The following is a 26,419-nucleotide window of genomic DNA, read 5'->3' on the forward strand; positions in this document are numbered from 1 at the left end:
CCATTCCCAGCCCTCAGAGCTGTCAGCCTGCTCTCTATGAGCCTGCCTTTATTTTGCTTATTAGTTCAGTTTGTTCATTAGGTTCCACATATGAGTGAAATCATATGGTATTTATTTACACAATGAAATACTACTTGGCCATAAAAAAGAAGAAAATTTTACCCTTTGTGACAGCATGGGTGGACCTGGAGGACATTAGGTTAAGTGAAATAAGCCAACTATCCCAACAGTGAATGATAGGTGGAGTATTAGGTCATAGTAGTTCCAAAGGAAACAAGATTTTTCTCCACAAATTTTTACTATGAACCAAATAGATTCTGCTTTAAGTAAGATTATTGATTTAAAAGAGGACACTAATAATCATAGCTCAGCTCAGCTATGCCCTAGGAAATGTATTCTATTTTAAAGTCCAAGACAAAACTTCTTTAAAAAAGATTCATCTGAATTCTTATACATTGCCAGTGCTACCCCGGTTGGTAAGGCAATCCCCCAAACAAAATACACTGGAAAGCCTCCTTCGCATTTATCAGTCAAGCCAAGTCAAGGTTCGCCTGGCTGTCCTTTGAATCTAAGACGGTTTCTCTACCTAGAATTCACAGCACACCCTGTCATCCCCTTGCATGCCCCAGCGATCAGGGACTTTGTCCTGTCTCTACACATTTACTCTCTGGTTTCTATGATGATCACATGGACCAATAGTTCTGAAAGAAGTACAGTTGGTGACACTTCTGCAAAGATGGGGGTAGGAGGGGAAGATGTGGTGACACAGGTCATCCAACAGAAAAGTATTTCACATATTTGGCAATAAAGCATTTATTTATCTTAGTATTCACTTTTTTGTTTTCTTAGTAGGAGAACATACTTTTTCTCTTGCATGTTTTTGTCTATTTTCTGTATAAGCACTATCAAAATTGTTACTGCTTTGTACACACTTGTTTTATACAGAAAGCCTGATTCAAACTCTGAAACATTTATAACAAAGACTTGAATTTGAATATTCCATATTTTAAATGATTCATTGCGTTAACAGAATTAAAGAATTGATTCTAAATTAAACTACTTTTAACCTAAGAGTTTCGTTTAAAAAGCGAAGTCTATCAAGGAAATGCAATGAATCATTGTAGTATTTTGACACCCCATGGCAGCTTATAAATTACATCAATGTCTTAATTTTTTTCTTTCTGTTCCTGTAGCTCTACCAGTTCTTTAGAAAGTGATGTGCATGGTTAATTGTGTTTTATATTTTGCAGTGCTTTAAACTTTCCCAAAATGTTCTTTCATTTTATCCTTTATTATCACCCCATGAAAGCACCATAGCAGACATTCTGCTTTTGACAAATGACAAAAATGAGATGGTGGGAAAGGGCATTGAGTCACTTATGAAAAACACACAATCTGGGGTTGAAAGTCCAGTTAGAATTGTAACATAAGCCTTCTCTCCAGAGCTTTTTGTAACTTCGATTAATTTTCTTCTTCTTTTTTAATTTGCGTTCTTTCTTCTCAAACTTTGACAGACTTAACTCTTTTATTTTCCCAATATAAACAGTCCCCCACACCCCTTTAAAACTTCTCTGTGTTGGAAAGAAAAAATAGAAAACAATTTGTGGAGGAGAGAATTGAGCAGGAAAGTATATTGGTAATATTTGCAAAGTGATCAGAAAAGTGTAATAATTTTTGAAGTTGCAAGTCATTGTTAAGAAAATAATAATTGTATTCTTGAAGAATTTTTCTGATTGGTCACCTAATTTTTCCCAATTTTGTGTTGCTTTTACTGATTTGGAAGGTGGACATTAGGAATAATTTTTTAAATTGACATAGCTTTTATCTATTGTAGTTACCTTAATTTTTTTGGTTTATTAGTCTGAATATATTTATTACTCTGTTTTTACAAACAGAGAAATTAAGAGTTCAGCTGCTTTTCCAGAGAATCACTGTTCTCCATTCTTCTCAGCTCTGACAATAGCGGGCCTCTGTTTCTGCGGCATGCTACGAGGCACGTGGCTTCTATTTACGTCCCGCCATGTTCACACAGACACTTTGGAAAGATAGTTATATAACAAGGCATTCAATTTTTAGGCACATAGAATTTTTTGTGTCCATATTTTAGAGTAACAATATATTTAATTAACTAAATTTATGACATTTAAATTAATGACATTTTACCTTTTTTGTAGAATGAAAATTATAGTTCTGGCATTTGAAGTTAAGTCTTAAAAAGGGATTTTTTTTTTTATTCTCCCTGTTATTGTGCATCTATCTTGTTGCTATTCAATGTTTCAGGACACCTGTGCTTGGCACCAGCTAAGGTCTGAAGGAGGTTTGCAGGGCAATGCCTTGTATTTACGTGGCTTGACTTAAGGGAAGTGTAGTAGACAAATTGAGAAAAACGGTTTCCCAGTTTTAGTGAATTCATAAACAAAACAGTCATTCCCACTAGAATTTTTCCAACTGCCTTCTTCCTTCAACTCATAATAATTCTGTACACAGTAGCAGCAGGTTAATTTTTGAGCCACGTTGTGTTTATCTGCCCCTAAAATGAAAGTGGCAAGTTGACAAAAATAGGAACACCCACCACAGAGCAGAGTTTCAAAATGTCTCCATTCATGGCCTGCCTGGTGGTTGCACCTATGTCTAAATTTCATCCCACATCACTCAGCGATCAGTGTAGCCACATCTCGAAGGAAGTCATCGTCAGGCCGAGGAAACCCAGGACTGCAAAAGCATTTGCATCACTGAGCTGTGTGTTGACTTCATGGTGGTTTTGTTGGTTTTTTCACTTTAGACAATTTTGTCTTCATGTTTTTTTTGCACCTTCTCTGGACCATGGTCCTGTGTATCATTCTGCTCCCTAAAGCACCTTGCTTATATACATTATCTTAAACAGGAATCGCAACCTTCTGTTACCATCTCGTGCCTACCTGGGTGCCCACTGCTCACTTGAGGCCTTGTTCTTGAAGCTCCAGCTACAATGACCTGCTGGTACTTCCTTCCAATTTCATCTTTCATTTCATCCTTTTGGCAGGAATTCCCTTGCTTTCTTCTCTCCTATTCTAGCTAACTCCTACTATTCTAGAATATTCTAGATTTGGTTTAGGCATCACTTCCACCAAGAAACTTTCCTGAAGCATTTTTTTTGGTCATTATCTGTGCCTGTCTCTCCTTTAAATGAAAAAAAAAAAACAAACCCCAAAGCTTTATAGAGAAATAATTCACATACCAATACAATTCACTCATTTAGAGCATCTAATTAAGTGATTATTATATATTTAGGTATGTGCAAACATCAATATAGTAAATTTTAGAACGTCCTCCAAAAGGAACCCCGTAGCCTTTATCGATCATCTCCTTATACTCTAGCCCCATTTCCAGCTCCAGCTCTGAGCAACCGCTAACCTACTTTCTGTTCACAGAGTTCCCTATTATGGATTTTAGTACAAATGACATCACATAAAATATGGAATTTTTTAATTGGCTTCTTTCGCTTAGCAAAATATTTTTGAGGTTCATCCTAGCTGGGGCATGTATCAGTACTGTATTCCTTTTTATGGCTGAGTCATATTACATTGTATGGATATACCGCATTTTGTTTATCCATTCACTTATCCATAGCTTAATGATGATGGACATTTGGGTTGTTTCCATATTTTGGTTGTTATGAATAATGCTGCTATGAGCATTCATGTACAAATTTTTTGTGAACACATTTTCATTTCTCTTGGGTATTTACCTAGACGTGGAATTGCTAGATCATATGGTTACCTTCTGTTTAATTGTTTGAGGAACAAAAAGATTCTTTCAAAGCACCTTCCCCATTTTACATCCCCATCAGCTGTGTGTAAGGGTTCCAGGATGAGAGCATCCTCGCAACACTTGTTATTATCTGTCTTTTTGATTCTAGCCTTCCTAGTAGGTGCAAAGAGGTATCTCACTGTGGTTTTGTCTCCTTCAGATTATTTTTAGTGCGTATTTCCTTCGTATCCACACATTATCTCCTGGTAGGCAGTACACACAAAAGTGTTGTTTGGACTTGACTGAATGTATTAAGAAAGCTGTCATTTTTGTTGTTTTTCACTTTTTATTTCAGCAAGTGTCCAGCAGGCACCTGTGATGGGTGTACCTTCTATTTCCTGTGGGAGAGTGCTGAAGCTTGCCCTCTGTGCACGGAACATGACTTTCATGAAATTGAGGGAGCCTGTAAGAGAGGATTTCAGGTAAGGAGCCAACCTATCTAAGCGGAACTGTCTCACTGAAGATACAATGATCGGTTTAACATTGCTTACATCATAGAAACTCAGATTCAAGAGCAGGGCTAAAGTTTATAGTTCACTTAATGTGACATTAATATGCATTTAAAATCAAATTTGATAGCTAAACTTCCATATGCTCAGGTAGCTGAAGATGTACACTGAGACTGGGAAAAGGAATTATGCTAAGGGAGTTGTAGGCTGCAGGTATTTACCTGGATAATAAAGATATGATATCATTAAACCAAGATATGATTATGTGATGCAGTTATAGATATAATTAAGTTGGGGATGGATAACTGACTCACCACAGGAAGCATCTCTAACAGTAAAGCATATACATGTATAGTCAAGATCCTACTGTACATTTTGTCTTCAGTTCTGCTGTTTTTTAAAATAAAATTGGGGTTCAAATATATTTTTGCTTACTTTTTACATTTAATATATATGTCCCTTGTCATTAAAACTTTTTTGAAAAACATGGCTTTTAGTTATTGATGAACGTTCTCCTTACATTCTCCTGTTGTTGGACAGTTGAGAAGAATTAAAAACAATCTTTTTGTAACCAACTCTGTAATGAACATCTGTGTTGGAAACTTGATTATTTCCTTAGAGTTCATTACTATAAAGAGATTGACTAGATTCTAGGAAATGGACATTTTTAAAATTCTTGATACATATTACTAAGTATGCACTTCTTAGTGCATATATGTATTAGTATAGATATTAGAATTAGAACATATTAGTATACATATACTTCTAATATGTATGCACTTCTACTAGTAGCGTTTGAGAGTGCCCACTTCACTGCGCCAACCTTCTGTCATCCTGTATGAAAAACACAAACTTTTCTTCCTTTAGACCACTTATTTACCTTTCACCCTCCCCAAATTCCACTGAAGTGACAGTAAAGAAGCACATACGAGAATTAATCAATACCAGTGTGGAACCCTATTGGAGAGTAGGCTTCAGTGGATCAGAGATTCTGATGAGATTCCTGAGAGCTAGAAGGGAGGTGGGCAGGATGATCTTCAGGTGAGCGTGGAGTGGGGCATGTGCTGGTGCGCCCATGGCATGAGGAGATCAGAGGGAAGGTGTTCTGTCCAGGAAAGTCTTTTCCAAGCTTTTGTAATTGGCAGGATGGAGGGAAGGAGAGTGAAAAATCAGAAAGCCCCTGCCCAATCCCATGCATTCAAGCATATTTGGAAGAAGTACTGGTCACCTCTGAGGGGAAAAAAACACAGAGGATAATTCTCTAAATTGGTATTTTTCAAACTTTAATGACAGTGAACCTGTAGTGAGAAATAACATTGTACAAACCTACCTAGTATGCATGTACAAACTCAGACATGCCTAAAAATAAAATTGTCTCATGGAACAATACTTACTTTTATATTTAATGATAAAGTATAAGCATAACGTTAATACAAAATGTTTTTAATAACTTCATGCAAAATGGAAAAGTCCCTAAATATACAACACTAAAACATAAATCGGAGAATGTTTTATTTAATTCATCAAGTGTGCTTACCTGTAGATAGCTCCTTCCAGTTTAGAGCATTCAAAAATAGTGCTGCTCACACATCTAATGACTACTGAGCCAGTTTCTTTTTAACATGTCTAAAACATGTTAAACATGTTTTTAACATGTTTTAGGTCAAGGATAAAAAGTCCAAGTTCAGAAAAAATGGTGTCTTTTAAACCCTCATAATAATAATGATATACTTTTAATGCTTTGCTATAGAAACTCATCTTTACCTTTTCTCTAATAAAACTGTGATACACTTACTAGAGTAAATTAAAATCTAAGATGCATTCCCTTCTTTGTCCACCAGGTTTAACTCAAAAGTTTTGAAAAGCTAAACTACCTTTTATTAAATGTTCTTTAATATTTAATATTTCTATTCTGTAAGGTGATTTGAAGTTTAAGACAGTGCAGTTACATCAATTTCTCTAATTTTATCTCAAACTGTCTTCATTGAAATAGTTCTGAACAACATGTTATAAAAATACTAGGAACAGATAGTTGTGAGGTGATTCTTTTTTAAATACGTGTTTTGACCTTAAGAATAATATCTTTTGGAACACTTTGATGTATTTGACATGTTGAAATATACGATCCCCCGCTTATTTCCAATTTAATTTGAGAAATACCAAAATCAGTTACATATGCCCTTTTGTTATACTTAGATGCCAATTTTGAAAGTATGTGCTAAATGAGGTTAAGCTTCAACTAGAAAAATGTGAACGCCATTTGTAAGCTCATGTATCTTGCTTAGTGCATTCCACGGCAACAGTAAACAAGTGGGTGCGATGCAGTAAGGGGGTATGTTTACCTCCAATCTCTGAATAAAATTTTTCCAAAACTCAGCTCTTCCATGAACTGCATATAATACACAAGGCAGCTTTCACTATGTTTTCTATCATGTCCATGAACAAGGGAGGAGTTCTTTGGATGCCGAAGTGTTTTGGTAGGAAAAAAACACTGATTGCAAAATATATGTTACGGGTATCTTTTAAGTTTTAAATAATTCCACTGTATTTCTGCCCTAGTTCTTGCCCCATCCTTTGTCATTTTTCATTTTGTATTTCACTTCCCCAGTTCTGTAAATAATCCAGATGTGTATAAAGTTAAATTACATACTACAAGCCCTTCACATATAGCTGATATAAGCTAAAAGGGTTGCACAATGTGTAATAAAAGTTTTCTTATCAAGCTGGGTCTCAAAAGTCTTCAGCATGTTCTAAGGATGTATTAAGCATCACTTCTAAATGTCAGATAGTAGTAAAGATTTGAAGAGATAACTGAATGACCACTAAGAGGAATGTTTTTAAATTTAGCATCAACTTTATTTCACCCTGTTCATTAAATATCCCTACATGCTGGAAGGATAAATTTTTCAGCTGTATTGTCAGCCATTGTCTTATTCGCCAATGACATGTGACTGAATGAAGGGATAAGGCTTCCTAATTTAATAGAGTGACTAAGAAATGTATAAAAGGACTAAGTTTTATAACTTTTTATAAACTCATTTTATAAGTTTATAAAATGACTAAGAAATTTTACCAATAGCTTGATTTTTTGTTTTTTGGACTGACAATTTGAGGAGTGTAATGAAAAGTTAAGCATCCTAGGTTTACAAGTATCTTTTTAATTTTAAAGTTTTAATGCTTTTTTTAAAAAAAGACTGTCATTTGACATTAGAGCTTACTATTTTCACTGTTGGATATTTAATAAAATGGTATAAACTCTTTTATGGTCTGTTTTCTTGTTGGAATGTACTTCAGATGAAGTCAACATTTGCTGACTAGGGTTAAATTTTTCTCTTAATTGTCATTATTTACACTTGGAGATGCAGCAGTCCAACTTGAATATGCCTTTTCATTTCTCACCTCATCTTTCTTATAAAACCATGGCCCATTTTAAAAGTAATTTATTCACACTAAATTTAATGACAATATTACAGTTATCATGCACTAAAAAATTCTTAATTTTAATGTCCTTTTTTTAAATTCTCACTCAGTAAGTTTATTGATTTTAGAGAGAGGGGAAAGGAAGAAGGGAGGGGAGGAGAGAGAGAGAACAGGGAGAGAGAGAGAGGGAGAGAGCAGGAAACATCAGTGTGAGAGACATCATTGATTGGTTGCCTTCCATATGCACCACAAACGGGGACCACACCCACAACCTAGGTATGTGCCCTGACCACAAAGCAAGCCCACAGCCTTTTGGTATATGGGATGACATTCCAACCAACTGAGCCACCTGGCCAAGGCTTAATTGACTTTTTAAAAATACATGCTGAAAGTTCTTATCCAGAACTTGGCTGAAACTTTTTCTCAAAGTTAATAAATAAAATTCTTCTGCACATCAGTCACTTCATGACTAACTGCAAAAATTTGTACGTGAGTATAAAATCAAATTAAACATTCTGGTGTTATCCTTGTGTTAGGGTATTGATAAGTGACCACCAAACACTAGAAAATTTAATGAGACACCATGAGCAAATAATTTAATGCCCTATAACATTTAATGTCACAGGATATAACCATGATGCAGATTGCTACTGGCCACTGCATATGTTGAAATAGATCAAGAACTATGCACAATACTCTGATTTTTAGTTCTAATCTGTTACATTTTATCTCTTTAAAAAAATTTGCTAGTTGAGACCCAGTACATTGATTTTATTATTCATTAGTTAGTTGCAACTTGCATTTTGAAAAACATTGCCCTAAATAATTGAGTCATCTACTTTTGGAGGCTGACAGTGGGAACCTGGTGTGGGTAGTGATTTTGGCATGAGGAAGAGGGATGCAGTCCGTGTCCCTCCCCCTCCACCAGTCACCAAGGCCTGCCTGTCACGTGGTGCCTACTGCTCTTCTGCTCAGGGGTGAGGCCCGTAGGGGAAATGGGCCTACATGATGGGTAGGTGAAAACTTTCCAGTTATAAGCATATTAAATAACTAAACTTTCATTTAAAAACATGAACCGGAAGTCAGAGATCATCAGGATTGTGAGGAAAATAGCCCAAAGGATATATCCAGATGGAGTCATTTTTATTCAACTTCCTCAGCATGTAGCAAGCCTTCTGATCGGATGGTCCATGATTTTATTTGGTTTAGCTGCATTTTAATTCATTTTTTTCCTTATTCACTCTCTTTTGCATCTCTCCTGTATCTCCTATACATCTTTTACATCTCTGGAGCTTCTGCTAGATGAATGCTGAGTAATCCTCTATGCCTCCTATGAATAAAGGGTTAGCAAATCCCCTCTCCTTCTGCATCTTATTTCTCATGTCATTTCTGTGTGTATGTTTTTTTTTTAAAGGAAACCTTATATGTATGGAATGAACCAAAATGGTGCATTAAAGGAATTTCTTTGCCTGAGAAAAAGTTGTCAACATGTGAAACAGTTGACTTTTGGCTGAAAGTGGGAGCAGGTGTGGGAGCTTTCACAGCTGTTTTGCTGGTGGCTCTAACTTGCTATTTCTGGAAAAAGAATCAGAAGTAAGTAACCTCATTGGAGTGGCCATATAAAAGCTGAAGGATCTCTTTTGTGAAAATTTTAGACTTAATCATTATATCCAAGAGTTTCTCTTGGAGACCCAAGAAGTTAATCCTAGTGGATGAATTATAGGAAAGGCCTTTAAGAAAGCAAGTGGAAGTAATTGTTATTCTGATAATGTAGAGATCATAGGCCATTAGAAGTTATTTAATTAGACTCATTTAATAGAAAATAAAAATGGGGGTCCAGATTATTTAGGTCTAAGATTGGAAGGCAGATTTTTCTCTGTGTCTATTTTCTTGTCATGACATGATGTATTCTTGCCCCAACTTTTCTTTTTTAGTTTCATGTGGGCAGATATTTGCAAAGTTGTATAAGCAGATATCACCTTTATTTGGTCAAGGACTCCAAGAACCTGGAGTTGAATATTGAGTCTGAGTCCTGATTTTTTATTGATGTGTTACATGATTTAACTCTTTTAAAATGATTTATGTGTCAGTGGGTCTGTGAGAGTTCTACATGATAATAATGTGTCAGGACAACTGTAATATCTGGGGTTTTTAAATAGAAAGGCATGAATGATAGAAACAGTAAAGACCAAATCAATTGCCTGTCTGGTAGTCTTAGTCTTATGACCTAAACTTTGGAACACTGTATAGCGAGTTAGCTTCTAAATTTATAAATATTTATAAATTAAGAAAATGCATGTAGACCTCAAGGTTTCTTTTTGTTTTTTCTAAAGTTCATAATTGGACAATTTTGTCAAGTAGAATAGTGATAGAGTTAACTGATGCACTGAAATGCTGGAAAAGATTTGTATGTAAATTGGTAGATAACAGAGAACATAATAGTGTGTTAGCTGTGGGTGAGGAAACTCTGTTGGTAGAATACCTATGCTACAAGGCCATTCCATGAGCTGGTATATGACCACCTAAAACAAGTATTGGTTTATATTAAACCTCCACTTTATCTATTTATCTACTACTACTTAGACTGGAGTACAAATATTCCAAATTAGTAATGACAACTAACTCAAAAGAGTGTGAACTCCCTGCTGCGGATAGTTGTGCTATTATGGAAGGAGAAGATAATGAAGAGGAAGTTGTATATTCCAATAAACAGTCACTACTGGGAAAACTCAAATCCTTGGCAACAAAGGTGAGAGCAAAATTTTAACCAGGTATTACTGTGCATTTATAAACTAGGGGCCATATTAACCTAATAGTGGTATCATGCAAGCCCTGTTATTCAGCATATCGATATCACCATCAGCACTTATCCAGCAAAAATGCTCTTAGAGGTTTGTAAGGATGTAAATACAAGACTATTCACTGTAGCATTGTTTTTGCTTGTTAACCAAGCAGAAACAACCTTAAACACCATGAGTTTGGAATTAGATAAAAAATTTCCATTCATTAAACTAATGGAATCCTGTATAACTCTGTAGCTATTAAAGATAGAAATATCTGTGTCAATAGGTCCAAGATAAAATGAAAACAACACATGGACTATCTCACTTCTATTAAATATACATTTCCTTGTACGTTAGTATTTGCATAGCAAACCACTAACAGTTGCTGCTCTTTGGCAGTTTTGAACTAATGGATATCTTTATTCTTTGAAGTAATACATTTTTAAAAGATTTTATTTATTTATTTTTAGAGAGAGGGGGAGGAAGGGAGAAAGAGAGGGAGAAAAACATCACATCGATCGGTTGCCTCTCGTGTATACCCTGACGGGGGACCAAATCCTCAACCCAGGCATGTGCCCTGACCAGGAATTGGAATGGTGACCTTTCGCTTTGCAGGATGACACCCAACCAACTAAGCCACAGCAGTCAGGGCTAAAGTAATACATTTTTGTCATGTTTGAATTTTCACAAAGATGATGTATTATAATATTTAAAAAGAAAAATTTTAATAAAAGATCTCATGTTCATTCATACTTTTAAAAAATTTTGTAATGATATTGCCTCATGCAGAAACAATAAAAGTTATGTAAACTGTTGAGGTATTAAGTGTACCTTATCAGATGCCATCACATTTGTTGGCTTTGAAATGATTGCTGTATTCAAACAGATAACATGAAGCCTTAAATATTATTTGTAAGCACATTTTATTGACATTCTTCATCATTGACTTAAAATATGAAAAGTTATCAGTTCATCCACTCAGGATTGAAAACAGAATCAAACAGAAGAAAGAAAATACATTTAAAATGATTTTCAGAAGAAAGGACAAGTGGCGAAAGACAGTTATTGAAAATATTTTAGAAAGCACTTCCTTTTACTCTCTTAATTTAAGATGTAAATATAGAGGATCATTTTAAAATAAAGTAAATAAGCCATATTCCCCTTCTACTCATGGTTATTTAGTTAAGGAAGTTCTTTCCTTAATATGGTAGTTTAGGAAGGATACTATTGCTATAGAAAAATGAGCAGGCAGTGCTTGTCAAGAACTGACATTTTACCCTACTTTCAAGCTAACAAGTGAGCCTGCCACAGTTTCATGGACACTTTAGAAGACATGATACTCCTGGTCAGGGACAAATGACAGTTTAGTACTCACAGAAGCACGAACTATAATATCAGCATTTATAACAGTTCCCAAAGCCCCACTCGCCACAGGGCTATGTGAATGGGAACAGGTGACTTGCACACATAGTGGCACTCAGCACAGGAAAGGAACCCTAAGCTTTGGGAACTTGAATCTTTTAGGATGGGCAGTAAATATCCCTATCCTTTGTTTCAAAGGGTGATACAAATTATCATTGTACTGGATAGGTAGTGCACCCGTTCATTGCTTCAGAGAAAGACACTGTTTCCAAAACTGTAAGCAAGCCTGTCCTTCGCTCTGGAAGGAGACAGTACCTTATCTTCCAAGGCTGCTTTCCATACAAAGATACTTGAAAAGATTGTCTAATCAAAGGGAAGTCAGTGTTTCCCTCATAAGATATGCAGAAATGCAAGAAAACCATGGGGAATTGTCTCTCAACCATAATCAAATTTCGCTTCTATACCATCTTGGCTTCTGGCGAATTTTTCCATTAGTATAGCGCTCCGTTGGGTACTGTGATTAATCTGACTGAGGCTGGAATCAAAATCTGGTCAATTTGCTTCATACAGCAACTTCAGTAAAGCTTTTACCAACAGGACACCAACCAGCAAGATGAGGCCAATCTGAATTATTAACCTCAATCATAACCCTAAGAGCCCAAGCCCAACCATCTGAACAAATCCAATAAACGATCCAGGTTTACCTTAGAAAGCTAGGTGGCTTTTTCTTTAAATCCCCATATTGACCTTTCTACTCAGCCTGAGACCTTTTCACTGGCACTGAGATCTTTACTCTGTAAGATTCAGGAGGAAGAGGGTCAAGGGAGTTTACAGAAGTTTACAGAGACCCAGTGTATTTCCCGCTTTGGTCAGCTTGGCCCATTGTTGGGGAGCTTGGTGAGCCGTGCAGTCACATAAGTCGTCATTATCCTTTTTATCTAGGGTGATGACAATTTAACAAGACAATCCAGGACGATTTTAGTAGTTGGCATAAAGTTTGTCTTGGTCCTCAAGGAGGAAATACAGGACAATTATTTTGTCCATAGCAGCGTGTGGACAGTGAGTTGATACTAACCTGAATGCCCTCCAAGTCTGAAGTGGTGTCATTCTTTCCTTTAGCTAAAAGCAGAGAAGTTTTGTACCACTTTTTCTAATTGAATTAACTGCCCATAGAGTGAGCACAAAAAACAAGTAATGCAGAGTCTCCTTTTGGAAAGATCCTTGTAGTTGTCTAAGAGCTCCATGATCTTTTGGGGATCTTTCCATGAATAGTTGAAATGTGACCACTCCTAGGATAGAAGTGCAGGCTGCCATGTTTCTAGGCAGGAAGCAAGGCATGGTGCATCTGGAAAGAAAGTATCATTTACCATTGTCAGGGACACCAAGTACTACCTACACAGTTAGGCAGTACAGGTTAACAGTACCTGTAGCGTCGTTGCTTCATGGTTCCTAATTCACCTTAAATAATTGTGTCTCTTCCTTGTCTTCGTGGAGACTGCCCTAGTGTAGTTGATCCCATTTTTCCTGTTTGTCCGTGCCACAAACTGGTTGATATTTGTGCACCTCGTAGCATGACTGAGCTGTGGAACTCAAAGTGGGACCATCCTGTGCTGTTTCTGAAAGATTTCTTAGTAGGTTTAAGGAGAATGGCAAATAAATGGTTGTTAGAGCCTCTGGTTGATATGGTAGATCCAGTAATCAGTTAAGTTTAAGGCACTTAAAACAGTTTGAGAGAGGAACACTAAGGCATTTTCCTTCATTAAAAGGGGACAGGGTGCCCCTAAAAAACATGATTGCTAATTTCCTCCATCCTTCAGGCCTCTTAGAGCTTAAAGGCGCTTCATTATCAGACTGCCTTGTTGTTCTCCTTCTGCCACAAAATCAATCTGTCCTGTTCTATTAGCTAAAACTTTACCTTATTTCTATATAGACTTATTTTTCAGAGCATTCAGGTGAAAGAGGGACAAGGGTATTTTTAAATACTTAGGGACACCCAGTGTGTCCCCCACCTTTGTCCGTGTAGGCACAGGGGACTTGATGAGCAGTGTATTCAATCAAGCGGTCATTACCCTTTTGACCTAGGATCATAAGAGTCCAATAAGATAATACAGTGGCTAAACTGGAATTATATTTGAATCTTCTAGGCTCTTTTCTGGAGCAGCTACCACCAGATGCATCCTGGAGGTTGCTGTTGGGGTAAATAATACATCGTACCCAGGCGTGGTCAGAGCAGAATCCTGGATTTTCATATAATGTATCTAATCTTATGTAGAATCAATCAGTATCTTTCCCCTAGTTCCCCTTTTCATGGAGTAGCCAAGGGGAGATGATCCCTTTTTGGGGACATCTACATTTAATAATCAAATTGCCTTATTAAGATGTGCGGGCTAAGAAGAGGTGGGGGAGATAGAGTCAAATCTTTTTTGAATCAGTTTTTGAGGAGGCCATTTCAATGCTCAGTAGCACTATATGCCTCTGGATGGTCAGAAGTGTGGAAAACCCACCAAATACCCCTACTCTCAGCCCATTACTGGGTAGCTTTTGTGATAAAAAGGATACCATTGTCAGACTTCAAATGGTCTATAAAGTGACGAACAATAAGCAGATTTGTCATTAGCTGTGAGGCACCCCTATAGCCCAGAGAGGTGGACAAAGGTCTTATGGAATCCATTTGCCAAGAAAAACCAGTCAGCTTTTGGCATGAATCCCAAGCCTGGTAACTTCTGCATCAGAAAAATAGAGTACCTTGTGCTCAGTCTGTGATGGCAGGCTCGTTGCTATGTTGGGCAGCATGATGGATCGATGCAGCTTTTGTGGCAGACTGCCTGGTATGGTCTCTATCGGATGCTTAATTCTGTTTGCTTTTCCAGAGGATGGGACCTTACTGTGGGCACCCACATGGGTGATTCAGGTGATTTGATCAGCACTTAAGATTTATCTCCAGGGTTTGCTCTCCCAAAGAAGGGTGACTAATATGCCAGTCTGTGGTTTCCCAAATGTCAGACCAAACAGTTTATTGACTGGTGATAGCTTGAGTCAGTAAAAGCATAACATGTCTTATCAAGACATGTATTGACCATAGCTAAGAGAATGGCTTTGATAAGCGGAATCTAACCAACAAAACAAAGATGCAAGGGAAATAAGACCAGCAACACTGAAAGGAAAAGAAACCAACAGAGACAAGAGGGAAGGGGGGGGGCAGGGAAAGGGAAGGGAAGGGGCAAGTCAAGGAACATATAGCAAGGACTCACGGACAAAACCAAAGGGGAAGAGCTGAGGGAGGGAAGGAGGAAGGGGGCACGGGAAAGTGGTGGGGGGAAGGCAGAGACAAATGTATTTGGAAAAATTAATTAATTAATAAAAAAAAAAAAAAGCAAGAGAATGGCTTTGGGTTCTGCCCATGGAGCTGAGTAATCTTATAGGTTTTCAATTGTGCATACCTGCTACTGAGATCGGATAGCTGCAGCAGCCTGTGGGCACCGTTGTGTTTCAGCTCAACCAAACCATCAGTGAACCAGGCCCAGACATACAGAGTAGAAATCAGTAAATTCAGGGCTCCATGGAGGTAGTGACTTTGTTTGGATCAGTGAGATAGGGGATAAAGTTTCCTCCAAAGGGTATGCCGCCTTCTTTTAAGTGAGGCTGCGATGCTGCAGGGGCCAGACCTGCTGTAGTCTTCAATATACCACTTGGACTTGACAAGCTTATTGTGCTCTTTTGACCTGTTGACTCACCATGAATGGGACTGTCAGGATATAGAGTCAAAAGGTATGCATGAAAACGGCATTCTCTTTTGACAGGAGCTCATTAACAAGCCAGCGGCAGTTTGTTCTTTAAAGAGTAGCCATGTCAAAGAGGTGACAAGTCTAAAACCCCAAAGGACACCTCTGGGTGAAGGCTGCTTCCTGTTGCCAAAGTCTCTAATGGGCAAAATCATTAATCATAGTGAACTGTATCACAAAGCGGTCACTGGAGTTTGAGGCCACTGAGGTAGAGGGCATGACTCAGCTTGTTGGGCAGCTCTTAGCATAGCCTGATCGTTTGGGCCCAACTCAAAAGAGACCACTTTGTGGATTAGCTGATAAAAAAGAACAAGCAGAATACTCAAGTGAAGCCATACTATCTCCAAAACTGCAAAGAGCCCAGTGAAGTGCTGCTTATTTTTCTTTCTCTGCTGGCTAGATTTAGCACTGCAGATCTGCCCACATAGTCTCAAGAAAGCTAGTCGGCAGGACCCTGGATTTTGTGGGGGTTGAGCAGCCATCTCTGCTGGCAGAAGTCTGATAACACAGGCAAGGCTGTTGAGACAGGCTTCTGACTTGACACCAACAAGACATCATTTATATAGTGACAACTTTGGGTGTCAGAAGTGGCATTTGTCTACCTCATGGAATGACTGTATAGTTCTGACTCTCACATTTGTTGCAAATAGCAGAGGAGTTAGGACTCCTGGGGTATCCTACTAGCCCTTCTGTCCATGTGGCTGCTCTTGATCAGGGGAGTCTCCTCTGGCTTTTATGAGATGAGGAAGTACAAGCATGTATTATCAATTCCTACTATATATTCAGCTGTAGAAGCAGCAACAACAGCATCTTGAATGGGCATGTAGATCCCCTCACACTAGGTCACATTATCTTCCCTTTCCCATGGCGACCCTTGCTTAAACCCCATTTGTTGAATTTGTAAGTCTTCTTGTTGATTTGGGCTTGAGTCACATATTGTAGTCTTTTTTTTTTTTTAAAGGAATCTACCTTATTTCTTGTTCCAACATCATACCATCTCAGTTAATGCCCAGTTTTAAAATAAAAAGCAGGAAAAATTTCCAGGGTGGGGCTGATCATACTAATCTATTAAGATTCCCTTGGGTCAGTTTCTCATTCTCCAGTGACCTTCCACCTTGTAAACCCAGACCTTCCACCTTGTTAACCCAGTAAGAGGTCAAACACTCTTCATTGCCACACTAAGTTTTCCTGTGGGAATTAGTCTCAGCGAAATTCCCCATAGAAAGCCAAATCTCAGCTTATGCAGTCAGGACCCACTATAAAAATCTCTGAGGGTTTTTATTTTATTTTTCATTCTTTTTGAGGCCTTTCACTGTCATCTTTGAATGGATCCAAAGTTGGCACGATAGGTTGCAAGAGGTGTTGAGCCTTAACATCGCCTAGCTGTTGCCATTCTTACTTATGAGTCCTGGCCACAATCACCTCCAAAGGGAACCAGACAAAATTCTAAACATCCACCTAGCTTCTACCCATAAGTGGACTTCATTTTTGTTTTAATGCTCATTGTAGGTGCATGTCTCTGTAACTATTGTTAAAGGAGTGGATGTTAGTATCAGGATGTTAGTATTAGTGGTTACCCTGGGGCACACCTGAAGCTGATTGCCTAACTGGTGAGGAAGCCCTCTGGCCCAAGAAGAATTAACAACATCCAGGTCACAATTTAGGCAGCTGAACTGTGAACTTTTTCAACCCACTTTTCAGTACTCGGTCTACAACCTCTTTCCAGTTCCTCTTCATGTCCAAGCAATGAAGTAGAGGACCATTTTCTTGCCTTGTTTACCACACATTTTGGTCAAGATGTTTGCTACCAATTCTCACGGGCTTCCCTCAAATACTGGTAACCAGTGTGGGGGGCTGTCATCCTTCCTCTTCCAGAAAGACACCTCTCTGTCAATTTCCCATCCTCATCAGCAAAACAGTGAAGAACTGTGGAAGTTACAAAATTTCATTTTACTTACTAGCCAACAGATTAACTTACCATAGTTTCATGGACACGTTTGAAGGTGTGAGTCTCCTGAGTCCTCAGAGACAAAATACAGTTATTACTCAGAAAAACAGCCATAGCCAAATGGCTTTGTTTGCTTTGGTTCTTGTACACAAGGTGGGTTACAGGTTAGAAGAGGGGCCCTTAGCTTGGGGAACCTGAATCTTTTATACGAGGCAGTATGCATGTCTGCCATTTGCTTCACAGCGGGAGACACTCTCTCTAGCTTTCAGGACTGTAAGCAGACTTTTCCTTTGTTCTGGTAGAAGACATTATCTGTACCATCCAAGAGTTTTTGTTACTATAAATATCTTTGAGATGATTATCTAGAAAAAGGACAACCACTGTCTTCCTCACAACACATGCAGAAGCAGAAGACTTGGTAAGAATTACCTCCCATCGTCAGGTCACGTAGACTTCTCACCTAATTTGATCTCATGCTTTCCAATTTGCAAGGGTGTTATCTTATAATGAAAGAGGCATTTAGGTGCCAGGGAAGATTTTTAAGAGAAAGGGACTTCTAAACTGAATCTGAAAGAATAAGTGGCAACTATTCAGGGGAGAGTGTGGATTAAGTACTACATAAACTTTTAAGTGTTTCCTCCTACGGCAGTACCTTTTCTGTTGTTATTTTATAGCTAGAGAATTGAAAAACTTGAAAGGGCTCTTAGAAACAGTCATAGGAAATAAGATGCAGGATAGAGTTTTTCTCTTTCAGAAGGGTCAGTATATTGTACAATGTTTTGTTTCGAATAGCAATTTCAGTCAATATAATAATTTAAAATCATTTTAATAAAAATTTAAATATTGTGGAAAATATTAAAAATTATACAGTAGTATAGCCTACCTACTACCTAAGTTTTACTGTATTTGCTTTATCATATATTTCTAATATCACCATTCCTCTATCTACTTTTGAATACAAGTTTTTTTAATGCATTTCACAGTAAGTTGCAGACTTTAATACATTTTACCCCTAAGCACTTCAGGATACATATAATTGATGAAAGAATTAAACAACTTTATTTTTAAGGTAAAATGTTTACATAGAGTGCAATGCACACATCACAAATATGTGACTTGATGAATTTTGAGAAATGCGTATACCTGTGTAATCCCCAATCCTATTAAGATATAGAACATTAGTTTCACCATTGAAAATAATCTCATGACCTTTGCATGCAATCAGTCCCCATTCTCATCCCCCCAAGGAAGCTACTGTAATGTTCTTTTAAAACTATAGATTAGTTTTACCTGTTTTATACTGGAAATAATTGTAATTACACAATGTCATATTTTGTGTAAGTTTTCCTTCACTCAGAAAAATGTTTCTGAGATTCATCCACCTTGTGTTAATCTGTAGTAGATTCCTATCTATTCTGGAGTAGAATTCTGTTTTATGGCTATGCCAAAATTTGTTTATCTGTTCTCTTGTTGATGGATACTTATGCTATTTCCAGTGTTTAGCTATGAATAAATATGTTATGAATATCATTGCACAAGTCTTATTGGGTGTCCCATTTAAAAACTTTTGCTATGCATGGTTTTGGAGCAAAAATATTTCTAATTGTTCTAACTTCTGTGTCATATAAATTTTGCTTTATCTTATGTATCCTTACTCATGTCTAAAGGCTATGCCTAAGTTGGTGTTTTCCTACCAATGTATTGGACTTGTGGGGTTTTATTTATAGATCTGCTTTTCTTGACTTTTCTTTGCAATTAAAATTTAAAAAATTTTTCCTTTTATTTGTTTATGTCACAGTCATTTATGGGACATTTTGTGAGATGCTTCACTAGGTCTTGGTAATATGTCAAATTAGACACAGTTTCTTATCTCAGAGATGATCTAGTTTATGGTGGAGAACACATGCACATCATACACACACACACACACACACGATGTTCCAGTATAGCAAGAACATTCAGTAGGGTCTCTTGGAACCCAGGGGAGAAGGGAGTACAGTAAGGTGTGTAGTCAAAATGTAAAGGGGAGCTACTGGAAAAGTTGAATCTTGAGTAGATTCTTGAATTTAGCACTTAAAAATACATTTTGTATGGCTTCTTTATTTAATCCATGAATAAACTGAGACGTAGAGAGGTTCACTTATTTATCCAAGAGAGTTAGATAGGAATTCGAAATCACATCTTCCAAGTTCCAAACCAATGTTTTTCCTTCTACAAGTGATGTTTCATACATTTTCATAACCATTCATTGATAGCCAACCATGCGCTAGGCCTTGGATCATGTTTTAGGAATTAAAAATAAACAAGATACAATTCCTGCCATCAGGAAGACCCAGTGAATTAGTACTGCTAACTACACACACATATATCTCACCATTTCAGTGACAAGCAAAATCCCCTGTAAACACAAGATATGGCAATTAAAGCCCTATGAAGCTAATAAGATTTTATAAAGAGTTTTCAATGGTTTACTTTAAATATTGCCTTGTGGATAATCAACAGGTCTTACCTACCCTCCCCTGGGAACATATGAATTAAATCCTCCCAAGGAAAGGCCACAAAATCTGATTTCGTTTCTAGTTCATAGCGATACCCTAAAGCTCTTTCCTGTAATGTACTTGGAGCTCCTTGAGGGCAGACATTTTGTATCCCTAAAGTCTAGCCTCGTTCCTGTAAAACACAGCAGGTGCTTAATAAATATTTGAATTATCAATGATTATTCCAAAAATGTTAAGTCTGGTAAACATGAGACTTCAGGCAAGCTCTCACAGACCCAGCGAGCTGGAGTGCTGAGGTTTGCAGTCTGCATTCCCAGGGAATTGTCATCGCAGCAAAGGCTGGGAAAAGCAATATGTTGGTGTTCACACTGTGATTTTTTTTTTTCCTATAATCCTGTCTCGGTAGCCTTAAAGCTTGACTGAAGTCTTGGGCTTCTCAACTCAAATGAGAAAAAACACAAAAGCAACCTTATTTTTCCTGACAGATACTCAATGTCAGCTTCCTGTTGTTTTCTCATTTTACTTCTCTACTTTAGAACACATCCAGTGGCACTTAGGGCTGGTCTGCCTCCTATCTCCTTTGTTTTCAAAGTAAATTGAGTTCTCTTCGTCTTTATTTCTTTTGATAGCATAGTCCTCCCCTTCCTACCCCCGTCCCATTCCAGCAGCCTTCAGAGAGTAAAAACATTGAGAGTAAACAGTAAAAACATTGGGAGAAATCGCACCTCTTATTTTTTTTGCCATTAAAGAATATTTTATTTTAATAGGCTACATTTTAAAATTATTTTCTATTAAGTTTATTGGGGTGACATTGGTTCATAAAATTATATAGGTTTCAAGTGTATAATTCTGTAATATATCTTCTGTATATTGCATTGTGTATTCACTACCCAAAGCCAATTCTCCTTCTGTCACCATTTATTTGACTCCCTTTACCCTTTACTAACCCCCAGCCTCCTTTTCTCTGGTAACCACCATGCTGTTTTCTGTGTCTATGAGTTTTTGTTTGTCTTGTTTGTTCATTTGTTGCTTTCAGTTTTGTATCCCACATATGAGTAAAATCATGGTTCTTGATTTTTTCCACCTGACTAATTTCACTTAGCGTCATGTTCTCAAGATCTATCCATGTTGTCACAAATGGCAGTATAACAGGCTACATTTTGAATGTATCATATAACACACACCAGTAGGGATATATCTGAGTCAAATTTTGATTTATTAACTAAGATGACTTGTTTCTAACATCTTTGACATATATATACCCAAAAGATTTTTCTAATACAAATGATCTTATATATTATTGAAATTTGCCTTGTTTATTTTCTACTGTCCTCTTTCTTATTAGTTAGCCTATGTTATTTTGAGAATATTTAGTTTCTGTCAGTTCTATTTTGTCCACAATTTGCATGGCAAGGTTGTCTATATCAGCACTCAGGTCAGATGTCACAGCTACATCTTTTGGTATCTATTGCAATCATGTGTTTACTTCTATTTTGGATTGTCTGTCTTTTGGATATCAGAAGCATCCTTTGGGGCAGGCCGGCTCTCTGTTTTATATCTGACACCCTTACTTAAATGTAAAATCTTAATCACAAGTGGCAGGTACATAAATTAAAATTAAATGCCAGGACTTTCCTTCTGGACATGTAAGATCCTAAAATCTTACTGGAATTTTAGTGAGTTGATTTTGTTTTAATATTTTTCCTTTATAGGAAAAAGAAGACCATTTTGAATCTGTTCAGCTGAAATCCTCAAGATCTCCAAATATATGAAAAGACTGTGCTGTAGCCTTCAGACTAATGAACAAAGAAACCCGCTTTCTAGTTTTACAGGACCATAGTTTAGAGCCCGTCCTTGTACCTGGCACGTTGGTGATGTTACAGAGGAGGGCCATGTTGCTGAAAAGGAAAGGAGATTGAAATGTTTGATTGCCTTATCCCATGGTCAAGTATCTTGCCAAAAATAGGAAAGCAAATGGTTTGGGTCTCAACTGAAGATGAAGCTCAACTCAGGAAGAGATTTATCTGTATATACACACATAACTGAAAACCAAGGTTAAGCCCACCAGTGCACTGTTGATGCATGCCATATAATCAATGGGTAACTTTCATTCTTTATAATTCTACACAAAAAATGTGCTTTGGAGGGCAGATGTTAGCATATGCATTGTGACCCCATTTTTGTCATTCTTTTGTTTATATTTTTGGGGAAGATTTGAAAGCTTTTTAAAGGTATAGTTATTTTTTCCCGTTACTTATTTTCTTAACAAGACCTTAAAATATCTTTTTTTAAAAATTAAAAATGATGAACAAAAAAGACAATAAGCTTTTCATTTTTCCGTAGGGTATCTTGGTTTCAGAAGCCTAAATAAGCAGTAATTTTTAGGAAGGATCAGCATGTGCTTGAGTTATCTAAACTTACTATTGCCTTTGAAATTCCATTCTTGTTGGAATTGGTAAGATGAGCTTGACTAGAAGTGTTGAAGGAATCTTAAAAAATAAAAATGGAAGGAGAAACCTTGACTTTCCATGAATACAATCAAGTGACACTATCATAGAAGTCAAATGGTTTAAAACAGTTTATGTAATGCTTGAAGCATGATTTAAAATGAGTGGGAGAGCTTCTTTATCAAATGACCTTGCAAAATCATGAGGAATAAAGTGGGGTGACTTGTATACAAGTACAGATAGCTGTACAAACCTATCAGAATAATTCTGTGGTCTCCAGAAAAAGGCAGCAGGATATTTGCCCTATGTCAAGCGTCAAAGGTTACATGGTTATTGTTCTGCTACAAGACTTAGAGGATTATGGCTTCCATGGAAGTTTTTTCTTTTTTGAGTAAATAAGGCAGGAATTCAATTTTGGAAAATTGATTATAATTGTACTCATAAGAAGAATGTGGTTGTACCATAAGCAGTTATGAAATAAGTGTTGCTGTTCTTATTCAAAAGTGATCCAGATAATTTGATCTTTCCTGTGACAGGCAAATTACTAGTATTAGCATGTCTTAAATATTATTTGTTAAAAGAAGTTCAAATGAAGTTGGATTTGAACAACCTTGTGTAAACCCTGATTGTTTTAGAACTAAGAAAGAGGGGAGTTTCCTGGCCAGTGATGATCTAAGGTGCTCTGGTTTGTTTCCAATTAGTAGTAATCTTTATAGACCTTATTCAACATATTTAAAAAGGCCCGTGGTTGGCTAAGAGAAGCAGGGCACATGCGCAGGGTTTGTTGAAATGTTTTGCCCTGTATCTTTAGATGAGGTATGACTTGTAACTTTCAATTTAGCAGGTTATGTCTTTATTTTTGTGGAAACTTGGAGCAAAATAAATAATTGTATTTATCTGGCTGGTGGGTGAAACTCTGGATGGTTATTGTTGAATGAATGCTTATCTTGTGTATATCTGTGCTGTTGGATTCATGAGCATATTGCCATTATTCTGTTGTTGTTTGTGATATTCAGGGAGGGCATCACTAAGTCCAAACCTTTTTCATGTTTAATTTTTAAAATTTTATTATAAAGAAGAAGTTATTTTGGCATTGCTCATTTTTATCTTGCTAACAGTGCTGATGAGCCTTTCAAAATTTAAACAGAAGAGTGAAAATACATTTGAAATGCTCCCTTTTAAATAGAAGAACCCTGGTGAAGTTGTACAACTGAACAGAGTCAGGAAGTTTCTGCACAGTCACCTGTCACTCTCTCTTGAACTTTGGCTGTGCTCAACGTGCATGTCCCAAGCCATAGGGATAATTGGGATTTGCTCCCAGGTAGCTTCTTTTCTTCTCCTGTCACTGGACTAAAATTTCTGACATGTCAAAATGCCTTAAATTTTAATGAACTCTCTGAAAATGTAGTTGATATTGAAGAATTTATTTATTTCTAATTTTAGATATTAAGTAGATTTTTGTCAGCTCAGTCCCATATTTGGAATGGAGCTACCTTTTTCCTTTGGATCCCAGTGGTTGTCATTTTATTCTGAGCACTAAAGAGGTATGACAGAAAGAATATTAGGAGGAAAATATTCAGACCAATCCTGGCTATAAAACTCACTTTAATTTTAAGTCTTGTCTTTGCAAAGTTCAATGGAATACTGAAAAGGCATAAACAAATTAATCATGTTTCTATGACTTTTACTTGACCTTTGTTGTTTCTTTCCCCTCTCCAAGTGGTAGAATAAGTTATTCGTTATTTTTCTAAAAGGCACAGTTTTGAAGCCTTAAATAACTTTATTAAGTCAGTCAACTGTCACCTATAATATCTCTTAGCACTCTGTCAAAATATATTTAAATCAGTTTTTCACTGGATGAGACCATGACTTCTATGGATAAATCATATCATGCCATTTAACAATGTTGAGCAATTTGATATGTGTTCACTTGATTTAAAAGACCGAATTTTATTCTTGTTGACTTTTCCTCTCTTTGGTTACTGGTAATCAAGTTCTTTCCAGGATTAAAAATGTTTCATAGTATTTTTGTGTAGACTTTTGTCATTATTTTCTTCCCAAGGAGAAAAGGTGGGTTAAATGGTTAATGGAAGAATTGCTTGGGTCCAGTCATTTACCACCTGGGATCTCCAGGTTTCCAGGTGGTGGATCATGATTGACAATGGTTTTCAAGATCAATATGCTCAACTGTCCATTGACCTATATCAATAAACTACTTCTTGTGGTTCATGGTTATTCCTAATGGGAGGCTAATGTGCAGATTATTTTTCTCTTCCTCATGAAAGTAAATTTCCTGGGAGTTAGGGTGGGAAGATGACTTCATTGGCAAGTTTAAAATCAGTGAGTTGCTTACATTTATCTTTTTACATAAAAGATATGTTGAGTAGATCTTCAGAGGACATAAAATATGATCACATTTATTGTATAGTAGTCTAGAATATTTTCTCAGGTCTAGAGTTCCAAATTATCAATTAACGTGGTCCTAATGAAAAAGTCCCATTGGGAATAAACTTAAAACAATAAAAAAGTCTCAACAACTGACTCACTCTTTGGATGTTAAAATGGAGTTCACAGTAACTGGCCAGGTATTACGGTTTGCTGGATTTTTATTTGTTTTTGTTTAACATTTTTCAGATGTGTTCTTTTAGGATCATAAATTAAGGAAATAAACTTTATTATGGGGATGAATAATTGGAAGTCAATTGATATTACTATTGCAATTGTCTAGATCAGAAGCCAGCACACTTTTTTTGTTAGGGGTCAGATAGTAAATATTTTCAGTTTTACAGGAGATGTGTGGTCTTTTTTGCAACTCCTTATGGCCATTATAGCATGAAAGCAGCCAGCGACAATATACAAACCAACGGGTGTGGCTGCATTTCAATAAAGCTATTTATGTGCACTAAAATCTGAGTTTTGTTTAAATGTTACTTGTCATGAAATATCATTCTTCTTTTGATTTTTTTCCCACCAACTATTTAAACATGGAGAGCCGCATTCTTAGCTCAGGATTTGACCTGCAGGCTCTGGTTCGTTGGCCCCCTGTTTAGATCACTGCGATCCATAGGCAAAACTGTCCAGAAGAATCTGCACACAGGCCCCTCGTACTTTAGGAGCTTACCACCTTAAAGGTTCCTCAAGTTTTTAGAGGTGTGCAAGAAGAAAATAACTTATCACCCTCCCTTGGATGATTTAATCAATAGTTAAAGACAAAGCCAGATCCTCAGATGCTGAGTTCCTTTTATAGTTCTTGGACTTGGTTATTGTTATTGGTTAGCAACTGACAAAACTAAAGCAAGTCGCCTGGTTCAAAGTAAACTAGCAAGATTAATTTAAAAAGCCTTTTCTCATTTGGTTTCTATGGCACCTATTGCCAAGTAAGGTAAATGGATTTAGAAATAACATGGAAGTGTAGGGGATATTGACACACAAAGTAGCTTCGGGGTAGATTCTTGAGCCCCAGCACTTGAGAGGGCCTTTGCGTGCGTTCGGGCAGGGCTCACCTCCATCCACACACATTTACCTAATCTTGTTTTAAGGCTCACTGAGCTGCAAAAGACATTTAGGATTCATTTAAGGATTGGTGGGTCAAGAAAGAGATCTCCAGTTTCCTTGAACAAAATGCCCCAGTAAGGCTTTTAATTTGCTGTATTTTTTTTTTCTCATTAATAATTTTTGGAGGAAGGGCTTTGTCTAAAGTAGCTTGTGGATATTGGTAAATTTGGTTTGGAGGGGGGTGAGATTTCCTTAATCTCAGATGGCTGGTTTCTGATTACCATTGCTTAGGTTAAATAAATGAGTTAAACAAGTGGGCATTGTGTAAATCTAAATTTTCTGTCTGAGATCAGCAGTGATAATTGCCTTATTCATGGGCTCAGGCCTTCGTGGTTCGAGCTGTGATGGTTATAATCCGCGCTGGTGTTCCGTCTCTTGGTGCCTCA

The 26,419-nt window shown here is 37.0% G+C and overlaps 1 protein-coding gene across 2 annotated transcripts in view; it reads left to right on the forward strand.

Moving 5' to 3' along the window:
* ELAPOR2 (endosome-lysosome associated apoptosis and autophagy regulator family member 2) overlaps positions 1–24,728 on the forward strand; it is a 182,602-nt gene extending 157,874 nt beyond the window's left edge. Inside the window, exons 19-22 of one of the 2 annotated variants that reach the window (XM_054564617.1) lie at positions 4,085–4,211; positions 9,073–9,251; positions 10,242–10,407; positions 21,744–24,728. In XM_054564617.1, coding sequence (XP_054420592.1) covers positions 4,085–4,211; positions 9,073–9,251; positions 10,242–10,407; positions 21,744–21,803 — 532 coding nt within the window. In that variant the 3' untranslated portion in view covers positions 21,804–24,728. Of the gene's footprint in view, positions 1–4,084; positions 4,212–9,072; positions 9,252–10,241; positions 10,408–10,911; positions 11,042–21,743 lie in introns of those variants that run through there. The other variant, XM_054564616.1, reaches the window with a different exon arrangement.
* Positions 24,729–26,419: the final 1,691 nt, after the last annotated feature.

The sequence above is a fragment of the Pteronotus mesoamericanus genome, unplaced genomic scaffold, assembly GCF_021234165.1.
Source record: "Pteronotus mesoamericanus isolate MK-2021 breed Mesoamerican mustached bat unplaced genomic scaffold, CSHL_Meso_final scaffold_85, whole genome shotgun sequence".
Classification (NCBI taxonomy): Eukaryota; Metazoa; Chordata; class Mammalia; order Chiroptera; family Mormoopidae; genus Pteronotus; species Pteronotus mesoamericanus.